The sequence below is a fragment of the Myotis myotis genome, unplaced genomic scaffold (genome assembly GCF_014108235.1).
Source record: "Myotis myotis isolate mMyoMyo1 unplaced genomic scaffold, mMyoMyo1.p scaffold_m19_p_8, whole genome shotgun sequence".
Taxonomy (NCBI): Eukaryota; Metazoa; Chordata; class Mammalia; order Chiroptera; family Vespertilionidae; genus Myotis; species Myotis myotis.
Window position 1 is genome coordinate 9,767,296 of NW_023416390.1, and position 14,915 is coordinate 9,782,210.

The 14,915-nt window shown below is 35.5% G+C and overlaps 1 protein-coding gene across 5 annotated transcripts in view; it reads right to left on the minus strand.

Moving 5' to 3' along the window:
- Window positions 1-216: 216 nt before the first annotated feature.
- C2CD6 (C2 calcium dependent domain containing 6) overlaps window positions 217-14,915 on the minus strand; it is a 62,025-nt gene continuing 47,326 nt past the window's right edge. For 4 of the 5 annotated variants that reach the window (XM_036320295.1, XM_036320294.1, XM_036320293.1 and 1 more), the window contains one exon: window positions 217-1,205. In XM_036320295.1, the coding sequence (XP_036176188.1) occupies window positions 918-1,205 (288 nt within the window). In that variant the 3' untranslated portion in view covers window positions 217-917. Of the gene's footprint in view, window positions 1,206-4,377; window positions 7,848-14,915 lie in introns of those variants that run through there. The other variant, XM_036320292.1, reaches the window with a different exon arrangement.

A 14,915-nucleotide genomic window follows, 5' to 3' on the forward strand; every position in this document is an offset into this window, starting at 1 on the left:
CCCCTGCTGGCCACGCCCAGGATTTCTTTGAACTAACCAATGACAAGCAAGGGATGTGCGCGCCATAGAGATGACCACATCCTGTGTAACAAGACCCGACTTGCGCCTGGCCAATCGGCAGGGCCCACAGCCAGCTCCCTCCCCTCACTATTAAAGCCCTGATTTTCTCATGGGTCTCACTCGGTTTCCGGTTGCTGCGTCGACTGGAGGCCCGGGTCGGGTTAGCTAACTCAATAAAGGACCTTCTGCTTTTGCATCGGACTGGCTCTCTGGCATGGTTTCTTGGGGATCTTGAATTCTGGGCATAACAAAAGAGACCCTTTCATAGTTTTTCAAGTAAGAAAGTCACTACAGTGTAGGAGCTGCCTCAGAAATTCATATTAAACCTGTTCTTTATAATCTTTATAGTGTAAAAAGTTGTGATAGCCAATATTAAAATTAACAAGTTTTATAGGCCTAGAGAATTATACTGTTAATCAAGTAATATAACTAAAGTTGAAGAGTTAAAGGGGGATCAACAGCACATAGAGAACTTAAAAACTGGTGATAGGGATCATTCAGAGCATAACACAGATTTGAAAAATCTGAGAGCTATGAATTAGAGCAATTCTGTCATATAATGAAAAAGAAGAAAAGCTGGGAATACAACTTTGCTAATGAATATGAACTGAATATGTATTTCTGTGTTCCCTATGGTTCATAAACAAAAACATTTACATCAAAATGTGTTTCTTTTACATTTTAATTAAAACAAAATGGTTCTAACAAGATGAATTTTGGTTGCTGACTTCTATCACACGAAAGGACAGATCTCCAAACCATTTTGTTAATTGGAGAAATGATATTCTGACTGTCGGCCTCACATATCATTCTGAGCTCTTTAACAATTGGATAATATCACAAGTGAGCAAACATTTTCAGCATTTTCTTTTAAAAATTTTTGGCTGTGTTTTATGGATTTCATAATCTGGGACTGTGTCATTTAAATGAACTAAGCGTGCTGAAACCATTCGAGAACTTGTAAACTTTCCAGTGCAGCTTTCTCGACGCTTGTTAACCCCTGGAGCAGTACATGGTCTTGCATGTTTCAACCGATCATGGCTCTCATCTGGGTTCTTTTCTAAAAGCCTTGCTCTTGATTTCACTTTTTCAAGATGCTGAAATGAGGTCATAGGAAGATCCTCCTCAAATCTATCCGAACAATCCTAAAATTAAAATAAAAGATCGAGTTGGTGAGTTAGGCTTCCTTAAAGTATATTTTACATTTATAAGAACCAAAGTTTGTAATATCAACAGTCAAAGACAAAAAATGAGAGCATCAAATGTTTTATAGGTAAAACCTTCCACCAATGCCTCCCATTAGAAAATACAGAAATCTTGTAATACTACCAACAATAAATAGATATAAATAAATAACCAAATAAATAGAGATGAGAATGTAGAACCGCAAAAACAAACAAAAAATCACAACCATCTTTCAGTCCCCTGGTGTGTTTCAGTAGTTGAGCATCAACTCATGAAGTAGGAGGTCGAGGTTGGATTCCGTCCCTCCCTCCCCTGGTCAGGGCACATGCCGGGTTTATGGCTCAATCCCCAGTAGGGGGCGTGCAGGAGACAGTGATCGATGATTCTCATCATTGATGTTTCTGTCTCTCCCTTTCCTTTCCTCTCTCTGAAATCAATAAAAACATATCTTTAAAAAAATCTATTGTTTCAAAGGATCTGTTATTTCAAAAGGCATGGAAGATATAAAGCTTGAAACCAGATAAATTTAGGGGTCAGACTCCTAAGCAAGGTTGAACAGCCTCCTGTTCTATAATTCTCCTCTTCCAAAATACATCTTCCCCAGTCCCAAGTATAAATTATAAACTCTTATATTTGACTTTTTATGTTATCCCAACTTTCATTCCTTAAAAGCTGATAAACATCTTTAATGCACACACATGCACAGAGTTCAGCATCTAAGGATATGGTTATAATGTTTATATTAAAACAATTTTAAAATTGTGTATATTTTGAGAGTAAACAAGTAAGACATTCAGGAAAATAAAAGATATATACCAAAATAATTTTTTAAATGGTGGCTGTGTTAGGGTGGCGGGATTATGGGCTTTGTTTTCCTTTTCAAATTTTTAATAATATGGCTATATCTTATAATACTTTACAAGTATGCGCATAAGAGAATATGGAGCTATTAGTCATTCTCAAATTAGTGTAAACCAGTTTCCCCTGCAGTTTGAGAAGCTTGTCTCTTAACACTTCAGAAAGATGGCCACACCAAAGAAATGGGCTGCTTTCCTTTGGAGAGGAAGTGGGCGTGTATTATTAGAACTGGAGAGCTGGGGGAGGGTTGGCAGGGCTAAGAATTAGACAGCAGTAAAGAGATTTACAAAAGAGGAGGTACCACGAGGCTAAAGGGAAATGTGACCCACTTTACAATTTTGCCTGGGTTTGCAGAGGACAAGCAAGCCTTCTCCCTCTTCCCTCTCATGCACATAGAGCAATTAGGTCAGCCCAGCATTAAGGGAGCATCTGCTACACTGGCGAGTGATATGTAACTTGCTTCACAGTGGATGTACTGTTGCTAGAGGACCAGTGGAAGCGCATGGAGCTGCGGCCCCCCACCCGCACCCCCCCTCCTCCCTGCCCTTTTCTGGATGCTCCTGTAACTCAGTTTTTCAGTCTTTTGTTTTGAGTTCTTTGGGAAATTCTTGAATTTTAGAGAATCAGATGAGCCAGACATTCTGATGATCTGAAAAATTCCCTCTTACCATTTATTCTCTGTTGCCAATGTCACTAGAGAGAAACGTTCAGGTACGGTTGGTTTAAGAGAGGGAAATAAAGATGACTCAATCTCTCTTGCCCACTCTTAGGATAAGGATTCTGAGACCCTATATGATCTCATAACATGTAATATAAACACAATTTTTTTGTTTTGTTTGAAAGTGATACTAATGATTCCACTTGACTAAAACTTCAGCCTTTCTTTTCTGAAGACTATAAACCCATTTTTTCCTATTCCTAGTGCATACAACCCCTCACTCATTTGATACTAAATTATTGAATTCAGATAGAAAAGAGAAATCCAATGTTGAGAGTATAAGCTATATTAATAATATTTACCCTGCTACTAATTTTACTACTTACTAAAGCTAAATATTTGCTTTACCCTGGAAAATCAATTTGCTATGGACCTAACTGGTTTGGCTCAGTGGATAGAGTGTCAGCCAGACTAAAGGGTCGGGATTAATTCTGGTCAAGGACATACCTCGGCTGCAGGTTGGATCCCTGGCCCTAGCCGGAGCTCATGCAGGAGGCAACCAATCAATGTGTCTCTCTCACATGGATGTTTCTCCCTCACTGTTTCTCCCCATCCACTCTCTAAAAATCAATGGGAAAATATCCTTGGGTGAGGAAAAGGAAAGGAAAGGAAGGGAGGGAGTGAGGGAGGGAGGGAGGAAAAACAATTTACTATGGAAATTCAACTATTTTGAACTTAAATCTATTTTCTCAAAGATAGAATTATGCATATCAAATTACCATTACAATGTAAGAATTTACATTGTAGGTCATGCCTGTTTATATAGATAAGAGCTGGGGTCAAGAAAATAAAATACATCCCTTCCATTCCTAGAATAGTTTGTATAAAGTCTAATAGCAGATTTACCTTCCTGTTTTATGTAATATTAAAAATAGATTTGAATTCCCAAATTTGTCAGCATACAATATAGCAGTGGGGTGGTGGTTAAAAAAAAAAAAAAGAGGCTAGAAAATAAAATTTTGCACTTCATAATTTGATTGTAAATATTGCATACCCTAATGCTTAGCAGAACAACTGGCACATAATAATATATTTGTTCACTGAAACAGGTGTTCAGTGACCTGAAAAACCTTATATATTTCCATAGCATACAGCCACTGCCAATGGTTGTTCGGATTGTGCCTGTACAATGGCCCCTGACTCGGGGGTGAGCTGGGGCTGAAAGCCAGCCAGTTTCTCATGGACAGGGCTTGTGCTCTGGCTCCAGGCTGGGTCAGCCTGCAGAATCTTCCCAGAGGGAAGGGTGCCTTTTCCTAATGCTCCAGAGGGTGTGCCCTTTATCTATTTTACACAAAGGTACTCATTACACAAAGGTACTCAATGTGTTAACAGTCCCCTGGTTTTGTGATTACATTTGGGATGAGGTAAGATGATATTTGAATGTCAGAAGGATTTTTTTTTAAATTTGGAGATCTGTACATCTTGGGGCAACAAAGGTTACACACACACTTGCATGCAGATACACCTATGTATAAATATATAGATATAGATATCCTACAGATTATTTACAGAACTTCGCAAAATACAGAGGGAGAAGACTAGAAAAGCGTAATTACGTGTATCGTTCTTCTTGCAGTCCAATGAAGCAATGTCCGTGGGACAGATTTCCTGGGCCTTTTCCTGGTGGGCGGCGTGGGTGCTAGTATCTTCACCGTCTTAGGTGACTTTGTTTGTTTGTTGACACGGTCTCTTTCTTTTCGGACCTTGGGATTTAGATTTCCTCTCTTCAATACTTCTGGGAAGAGGGATGGTTTTGAGTTTTTCTCAGCTTCCACAACTTTATATTTAAACGATTCAAGGACCTTTGCACATTTTTCATTGCAAATTTCACTTGGTTTTATATAAAGAGTTTGTATTTCTTTTTCAGAATGTGCAAGTGTTTCTAAATGTTGTTTTTTATTATTGTTATTATATCCTTTCAGTCTCTGACAATGGTTGTTCCCAGCCTCTGAACTGAGATGAGTTAAAGTGTTCCTCTGCCTGGGAGGAAACGTGAATTTACCTACGTCTTCTTCATCTTCACTTGGCAGTTTGCAATAAGGAATTCTAACATTCGGTGGCAACAATACTTCATGTCTTTCCTGTACCATCAATTTATAGATATTCTGCTCCTTTTTTTCAAGGGACTTCATTTTTAGTGTGCTTTCAAAGCAAGTGTTTGATTGAGTTATTTCTGATTTACCACTCCAACTCTGTGGATTTTGAATCTCTGTATTAAAATCAAAATGTTCTGCTTCAGAAAGCTGCACAAAACCATGTGTTTTCCTTTGTTTCTTAAGCACCATGTCTGTAGGACTTTCTGATGACTTCTTTGATGGAATTGCTTGGGTATTTTTGTTGGAAGAAGGTTGTACTTTAATTAAAGTCAGTGTTTTCTGTTCTCTAATTATTGCTGGATTTTCTTTAGTATTCTGTAAGGGAAAATACTCTTTTTCATCCTTCCTGGTCAGTTCTGTTTCTACAATTCTATCCTCAGATGCCTTTTGTAAAGTAGCTTTATGAACAACTTTTGGATATTTATTTTGCTTTTCCGAATGCTCATTCATAAATTTATTTTCATCTCTGAAAGATAAATCTGGCTTTATACATTTTAATGGTGTGAAACTAGACTTAATCAAATTTATACGGTTGCTGATTCCCTTTAATTGCCTTTCAGTGATTAGTCCTGATTTTGAAAGTTTATCTATAAAAAGTACCTGAAGGTATTTCCTTAAATCAGCTTTTAGATTTAATAGTTCATTTTCTGATAAACCTATAAGATGGTTTTGCAGAGATTTATTTACAGGATATTTCATGTTTATTTCAAGCCTTCTGCCAAAACTCCCCTTTGAAATGTCTTGTCCTAACTCATGAAAAGATATTGAAGAACTTTTAGTTCTTAGAGAAGGTATGTTTGAGTGCATAGGTTCAGATTCTGTCTCTTTAAATAAACTGCTTTCCGAAAGATTTTTTAGGAAATAGTTTTGCAGAATTTCATTTAAAAAGGATCTCAGCCTTATTTCCAAATTTTTATCTATAAAATGATGATTAAAATTATTTACAAAAGACATCGTTTCTTTTACAATTTCTGAATATTTCTCCAGAGAAACATTTTGCTCTTTTGGTTCTGTTTTCTCATTTATCAAATACAGATTTTGATAGATTTTGGGTAAATCCTCTTTGGTGATATGTCCTGATTCTGAAAGTCTTTCTACAAGGTAATGCTGGATATGTTTGCTTACCTCAGATTTAAATTTTTTAATTTCTGACTCTGAGAGTGTATCTAGAAATACACGCAGCTTTGGATTCAAATTAGGTTTTCTGTCTAATTTGTCTGCTTCATCAAAATTCTCTTTGATTTCTTCAAGGTCTTCTGCATTATTTAGAAAAGGATGTTGGATTAGTCTCTCTAATTCTTTTTCTGGTTGTCTTCCCTTTTCAGACTGATTATGTTTTAAAAAAACATTAAATATGTTTTTGAAAAAGGATTTTAACATTGTTACATCTGACTCATTAAGTTTACTCATTAACAAGGTACTTAAATTTTCTAAGGTAGAACTTAGATCATTTTCTTCTCTATCAAGCCTCTGACCATTACTTGGCAAATCTGTTTTTTCATCTGGTGTTGACTGATATTTTGTGTCTTGTGGGGAGGTATTTTGGCCTTTGTCTATAAATGTGGCTCTATTCAAAAAAGAAGTGGTTTCTTTGGGGATGATGGGTATATTCTGCTTTGAAAGAAAATCTGTTTTGCTCTTGATTTCTGAATAAACTTCTGTGGAGTCCTTTGGCTTTTCTCCAGCAAAGGCTGTCTGTGTGTGCAGCAAAGAACCCTTCTGGTCTTCACCTAATTCTACCACTTTGATGATCCCAGATTCTAAAAGAGTATCTACAGAAAATGCTTCAATTATCTGGCTTGCAACAGATTTGGCCTCTGGCAATTCTCTCCCATCATCATTTTCTTCATAGTGACCTGGAATATTTGAAGATAAACTCTCCCAAGATATGGGTAATTGATTCTGCCAGTTCATCTGTGTCTCACTCAATTCTTCCGCTCCCATAGCCAACTTGGAGAGGAATGGGGCAGTGAATATCTGCTTGATAATGTAATCATGCGCGATGCTATTGAAATCTGGTTCGGGGCTAGACACTTCACTTTCTAAATGTTTCTTTTTGAAACTACTTTTTTTTATTATTGGAAAAGCTATATCACAGTCCTCCAAGTGGTTTTCAGAGACGAGGTCCCTTTCTATCTCTGGAGAATTTCCTGGCCCAGCTTCTGACAATGAAACTCCAGAAATACCTTTAGTTTTTGGATTTACAGGAGACTCTGAATTCAAAATATCTTCTTCTGAAAGCCAGTTATTTAAATCTTGGATTTTTTCAAGTATTTTGTCTTCCAAACTTGGTGGTTTATCATGAACACTCAGAAGTGGAGAACTATGGCTTTTCTCTCTTGCTTCAGTGCCGTTAGGAATTTTTGGTTTAAAAAGTAATTTATCTATAAGGTCTTCAAGATTTTCACTTAAATTTGGCTTGAGCACCACTGACTGTTTTAAGTTGTCTAGGAGGGAAGTAAAACTTAATGATCTTGAGGGGCGACCTGTATGTACATCTACATTTCCAGTCAGTGATGATTCTCCTTCAAAGTTTGGCAAAGATGCAGCTGGCAGTCTTTCCTTCAAGTGATTCTTAATATCTAAACTCTTTATTGTGGTGGTGGTAGGCTCACCGTCTAAATTATTCTTACTGCTTAAAGTCTGTATTGTGATGATATCAGGATCAGGGGCTAACTTTTTCTTAGTGTCTACAGTCTTAGCGTCTACAATGCTGCTATCAAGACCACTGGGCCAGTTTGTATCAGTAGGGCTTGGAGGTTTTGAATGTATTGGGTAAGGAGGATCTTGGTCCTCATGTTCTATAACCTCTGTACTTAAAGTGTTTCTATATTTGGACATATCTTGGTAGCTCCTTTTAGTGGCTGATATTTTGTTGTTTGAAAGCCTTAGAAAAGGATCCAAACTGTCCTTGATGTTGAGATTCTGTAAAATTTAAAAAAAGGTAAGACATTCTGTAACATTTATTTTGAATTTATAATACATTTTCTAGCTAAGTCTTTGAGCAATCTGTCAGTCTATCTATTCATCCTCCTACCTTCTACAAACAGAAAACTAACTTTAATTATTTTAAAAATATTTGAAATTTTAATGCAAAATTTTTCAGTTTCTAACTCTGATACTATTCTGTGTCAAAGCTTTTTCCTACCTGGAATGTTTGTAAATACTTCACAAATAGTAAAGAATTCAACTTCCAGTGTTAGCTGCATTTGCTTAAACATAGGCTAACATCAGGATCCATACAAACATTTATCGTTTTAGTAAATTAAAAAAAAAAAGTGTAGTAGTATATATCCCAGTGAAAATATCAGGAATATTCTTTAAAGGCTGACTTGGGGGCATATATCACCTGCTCTTAAGTCTGAGAATTTCAACCGTGATGAGTTCCATTCAACCCTTAGAACATCACAGTAAAATCTTTTTGATGAATACTTTATATGCGTCAGAAATGGTTAAGAGACAGCAGTACACAAAATTCTGGATTACAGTAAAATTTCAGTGTGACATCCATAGACAGTTTTGTAGCTCTGGAATCAAACTATTTCATCACTGAAATAGCCTTCAAAATGAAGTCTCTTATTCAAAACTTTTGTTCAAACAACTTCTACATTATCTATCCAATTGAAAAAAAATAAAGTGTGAAATAATCAGCCTAGAATTTTAGTTCATGTCACCTTAGTAGTCCAAGCTTCATTTTAATGGATACAATTCATTATAACTGGTTTTCAAATGCTAGTTGATACCCAGGTGACAGCATAAGAATCCCCTTAGGTTTTTTGAAAAGTAAAAATTCCTAGGCTCCATTTCTAGACTGAGGTTCTTAGGTCAGAGGTGGGACCTGGGAATATGTATTTTTAAAAGATAACCCTGTGTTTCTAATGAGCATTTTGGTTCTGGGGCCATTGAATTACATAATGTATTAGAAAAGCCTAATAGTTGAGTATGATTGGTATTGGGATAGGATAACTCAGCACTCACCTGATATTTTGTTTTGGATTCTGTATGTTCTGGTTTCAAAGGTGGTAACAAGTATTGTTTTTGTAAAAAAGCCACCTTATAAAAAGAGAAGGTTTAATTTTGGACTGCTTGTAATGAAAGAATATTTCCCAAGTTTCTCATAATGTTATATTTTTCCAATTATCAAAATAAATCTGTATATATAGGTATACAAATATATATTCTTAGCTTCATTGATGCTGTAATATTTATTCTATTGAATTTATAAAACCAAAATGATGTACAATTTCAAGGAGAAACAACAGTAGAAAACAGAATTGTCAGAACAAATTGTAATTTAATTTTAAAAGGTTTTGAAATTCTTTAGATAACAAATGGCATTTGAAAATATATTGAAATCACATTCTCAGTGATTCTCAGGAGACAGAAAATGAAACCTTTTAAAAAATCTTTTTCATAATTCATAGAAGGAAACTGGTAGACACTGTCCATTTGGTTTACATATCAAGAAATATTTTAAATATATTCTTAAAGATAACCATTAGAAAAATAAAAATTAATGCCTAATAGCACTGAGAAAAATTATAGAGGGAAGATTTGAAATATTATAAATGCTCTAAAGCACTCATCTTTCCAAGTGTAATATCAACACACTTTACCTGAAGTTGGTAAGTTGAAAAATCAAATAGGCTTTCAGTAAGTTAAAATTCTAATAAAACTTGCTGGAAGAACTATAAAGCAAACGGTTAAAAGTAGTCACCCTAGGGAAATGAGAATGGTAGCATGGTTGTGGGTAGAAAAGGATAACTTTCACTTTGCATTTATACACTTTTGTGCCGAAAGAATTTTTGGGGGGCTGCGCAGGTATAGCTTTAATTTTTTTTAAAAAGGCTTATAAAACTTATAAATGTAAAAATTATATAGGGAAGTCTTAATAGGGCATTAATTAAATAATTGTACAGGCTCACAATGAGAGACAGTAGAATTTGGTGGTTTGCAACACAGACTCCAGAGCCAGTCTGCCTGTGTTCAAAACTCAAGTTTACCACATGATAGCTACGTGTCCTTAGACAATCAGCCCCTCAATCAATCAGCATAATTTCCCTACATATAAAATATAGTAAAAATATGTACCTCATAAAATTGCTGTGAGAATTTAATGAGTTAATATATGAAGACACTAATATAGTAGCTTGCAATAAGAGTGTTGGCTATTATTATTAAAATAACATTTTAGCCATTTAAAGCAATTAAGTAGAAATAAAGGCTATATAGACAATGTGATATTAAGTGAAAATTAAGATGCAGAACAATATTGCTAGTTTATCATGATAAGCAATCTGGAAAAATGTTGGTGGCATATAGGAAAGTCTTTTTGCAAAAGTGACTCAAGTGGAATAAGAAAATTTTGAATGGACAATATTATTAAATATAATTAAAATACATCACTGCATTTTTCAAAATTCACTGAGCTGTATTTCACAAAGAGTAAACATTAACGTATGCAAGCTAAAATTAAAACAATAAAAGCAGGATGTTGGGGGTCAAGAAATAATGCAGACAGTGAATCTAACTATTACAAATGTAAGATATAACCAACCTAAGGGAGTAGGAGAAAAAAAACTGATCTTGGTAACTGGATGCTTTGACTAGAAATGTAAGGCTAAAGATAAAATGAACTGTACATAAACAATGTATGTGCACCAGTAGGTAAATTTGTTTGTCATGGGTATAGTACAAGTTAGGAATTCTGAAATTGCTATGTATATATATACAGATATATGTAAATAAATCGATAGTGAATGGTGAGATCCATATTTCTCATGATTAGAGACAGAAGTTACATTATAGACAGACAAGAAAGGAAGACTAGAATAAACCAGGGTGTGGGATAATGGGTACTTTCCTACAATTGGGGTGTTAATACAAATTAATAAGTTTGGTTTAAAGGGTAGTCTGGCAGCTTTTATGAGAATAAAATGTGTGCGTATACTTTGACCCAACAATTCTACTTCTCATATTTATCCCGTAATATACTTATACAGGTGAAAAAAAAGATAATTCTTACCATTTAGAAAGTGACTATTATGTTCCAAGCCCTTTAAAATTCTTTGAAATAAATGATAGCATACTTATTTTGCAGATGAGAAAACTGAAACGCAGACGTAAACTGCCCAAAGTTATATGACCATGGAAGTAAAAGAATCTAGATATTTCTACCTGTAAAATCCAAGCTCTTTTACTATTTCATATTAATTTCTCTTACCATCATCAAACACTGCCTTTCACTGGTGGGTGAAGTTAAATTCCTCATCCCTCCCTACCTTTCTTGCATCCTGATATATTTTAGGATCTAGTCCAGTGATGGCGAACCTCTGACACGCGAACTCATTTTTTTGGTTGATTTTTCTTTGTTAAATGGCATTTAAATATATAAAATAAATATCAAAAATATACATGTTTGTTTTACTATGGTTGCAAATATCAAAAAATTTCTATATGTGACACGGCACCAGAGTTAAGTTAGGGTTTTTCAAAATGCTGACACGCCGAGCTCAAAAGGTTCACCATCACCGATGTTGTTAGGGTTTAAATAGAAACTAATTAAGCCATATCTGGAAAGTCTTAATTTATGAAGAGGCTCTAAAAATGTGAAGAAACTACTGAAAGACTGTCACCTGAATCAGTCAAGAGTTGAAAGAAAGGTTAGTCCTTTCCAACTCAGATTAGCACTTCAGAAGTTTGTCTCAAAATACTGCATTTTTTTTTTTAAAAAAATATGTTTTTATTGATTTCAGAGAGGAAGGGAGAGGGAGAGATAGAAACATCAATGATGAAAAAGAATCATTGATCGGCTGCCTCCAGCGTGCCCCACACTGGGGATGGAGCCCACAACCTGGGCATGTGCCCTGACCAGGAATCGAACCATGACCTGCTGGTTCATAGGTCAATGCTCAACCACTGAGCCATGCTGGCTAGGCAAAATACTGCATTTCTTTAATACACTACCTTAGTTCATTTTTTAAAAACCCTCTTTTTTCAACTTCTAACAACTTCAAAATTTATTTTACCATAAAATTCTGAGGATTTTTTTGACTTGTCTGTGAAGCAATTAGCTTAGACTTTTTGGAATTTGTTCAAGAATTCTGATATGTCTTCTTTAGAAGCCCGTTGCCATAGGTGATGGATTCTTTCAACCTTCTAAATCTACTGATTGTACATAACCTATGTTGTATGGATTACCCACTGAATTTATCTTGTTCAATTTACTTTAGTTTCATTTGCCATATACTGGTCTGACTACCACCTTTAAGAAATACATTTAAGGTAAGTTTTTCTTTTATTTTTTGAAAATTCAGCTCTTTATTTGGAAATACTTGTTGATTTATGTGCAGGTGTAAGACATAACACAGAGAGCCTATGTACCCTTTATCCAGTTTCCCTCAATGGTAACATCCTGTGAAAATAGTAGAATATCACAACCAGGGGACTGACATTATAAGGTCAAGTTGAAGCACATTTCCACAAGGATCCCCAATGTCCTTTTATAGATAGTAACACCCACTTCTTTTCTGCCTCCACCACCTACTTAGTGCCTGGCAACCACTGTTCTGTTATTCATTTTTATTATTTCAAGAATGACATGTAAATAGAGTCATACAATGTATATCATTTTGGGATCAGGTTTTTTTCACTCAGCACAATTCTCTGGACATTTGTCCAGGTTGTTGTATGTAACAATACTTTGTTCCTTGTTATTGCTGAGTATTATTCCATGGTATGGATATATCACAGTAATAGCCATTCATCAATTGAAGGACATCTGGGTTGTTTCCACTTTGGGGCTATTATGAATAAGGCTGCTATAAATATTTATATTCAGGTTGTTTTTGTAAACATAAGACTTAATTTCTGTGGGATAAATGCCGAAGAGTGTAATTGTTGGGTTACATAGCAGTTGCATATATAGTTTTTTGAGAAATTGCCAAACAGTGTTCAGGAGTGGCTATACATTTTTAAATTCCCATCAATTTCTCCATATTTGGTTTTATTTTTATTTCAGGTATGAGACTTAGGTCAAAATATGGTTTTGTTTATGAATGGCCAATTGTTCCCACATCACTTGTTGAAAAGCTTAGCCTTACTCCATTGAATTACCTTTATATCTCTGTCAAAATCACCTTGGCATGTTTTTGTGGGTATGTTTCTAAGATGTCTATTCTGTCCCTTTGTGTGTCTGATCTTTGTGTGTCTCTCTTTCCTCTAATACCACACTTCTTGATTCTTGATTACGATATCTATATCGTAGACCTTGAAATCAAGTAAAGTGATTCCTCCCACTTTCTTCTTTTTAAAGATTATGTTAGGTATTCTAGGGCCTGTGCCTTTCTACTAGATTTTTGGAATGATCTTGTCCATATTTACAAAAACCTGGAATTTAGATAAAAATCACATTAAACCTATAGGTTCTCTAGGGACAAACTGATACCAGTACTAAGTTGAGTTTTCCAATCCTTGAACATGGTATGCCTCTCCATTTACTTAGGTCTTTGATTTCTTCCATCAGCATTTTGTAATTCTTATCCTGTGCATGTCTTGACAGGTTTATAAGTATTTAATTTCTTTGAAGTTATTGTAACTGTTCTGTTTTAAATTTTGCTTCCACGTGTTGTTAGCATATGGAAAGATTATTGATTTTTGCTATTTGGTCCTTCAACCTTACTGAACTCACTTATTATTATTTTTGTAGACTTCTTGGTATTTCCCACATAGAAAACCATTTAATCTGAAAATAGAGTTGTGTTTCTTCCTTTCCAATCTCTGTGGCTTTTATTTTTCTATTACAATTTCTAAACTTCCCGTACTATATCCTTGTTTTGTTCCTGGTATTGAAAGGTATTAACTATAATGTACCTAAGCTGGAGGGGTGTTTTTTTTTTATGTTTCTTATTCTTTTTTTAAAAAATTAAATCTTTATTGTTCAGGTTATTACATTTGTTCCTCTTTTTTCCCCCCATAACTCCCCTCCTTCCAGTTCCCACCCCACCCTCCGCCCTCATTCCCCACCCACTGTCCTCATCCATAGGTGCACGATTTTTGTCCAGTCTCTTCCCGCATCTCCCTCACCCCATTCCCCCCCAAGAATAGTCAGTCCATTCCCTTTCTATGTCCCTGATTCTATTATAATCACCAGTTCATTCTGTTCATCAGATTGTTTATTCACTTGATTATTAGATTCACTTGTTGATAGATGCGTATTTGTTGTTCATAATTTGTATCTTTACCTTTTTCTTCTTCCTCCTCTTCTTAAAGGATACCTTTCAGCATTTCATATAATGCTGGTTTGGTGGTGATGAACTCCTTTAGCTTTTCCTTATCTGTGAAGCTCTTTATCTGACCTTCAATTCTGAATGACAGCTTTGCTGGATAAAGTAATCTTGGTTGTAGGTTCTTGGCATTCATCACTTTGAATATTTCTTGCCACTCCCTTCTGGCCTGCAAAGTTTCTGTTGAGAAGTCAGCTGACAGTAGTATGGGTATTCCCTTGTAGGTAACTGAGTTTCTTTCTCTTGCTGCTTTTAAGATTCTCTCTTTGTCTTTTGCTCTTGGCATTTTAATGACTCCCTTCTGGCCTGCAAAGTTTCTGTTGAGAAGTCAGCTGACAGTCGTATGGGTATTCCCTTGTAGGTAACTGAGTTTCTTTCTCTTGCTGCTTTTAAGATTCTCTCTTTGTCTTTTGCTCTTGGCATTTTAATGATGATGTGTCTTGGTGTGGTCCTCTTTGGATTCCTTTTGTTTGGGGTTCTCTGCGCTTCCAGGAATTGTAGGTCCATTTCTTTCACCAGGTAGGGGAAGTTTTCTGTCATTATTTCTTCAAATAGGTTTTCAATACCTTTCTCTCTCTCATCTTCTGGCACCCCTATAATTCTGATGTTGGTCCGCTTGAAGCTGCCCCAGAGGCTCCTTATACTATCTTTGTATTTTCGGATTTATGTTTCATTTTGCTTTTCCGGTTGGGTGTTTTCTGCTTCTTCGCATTT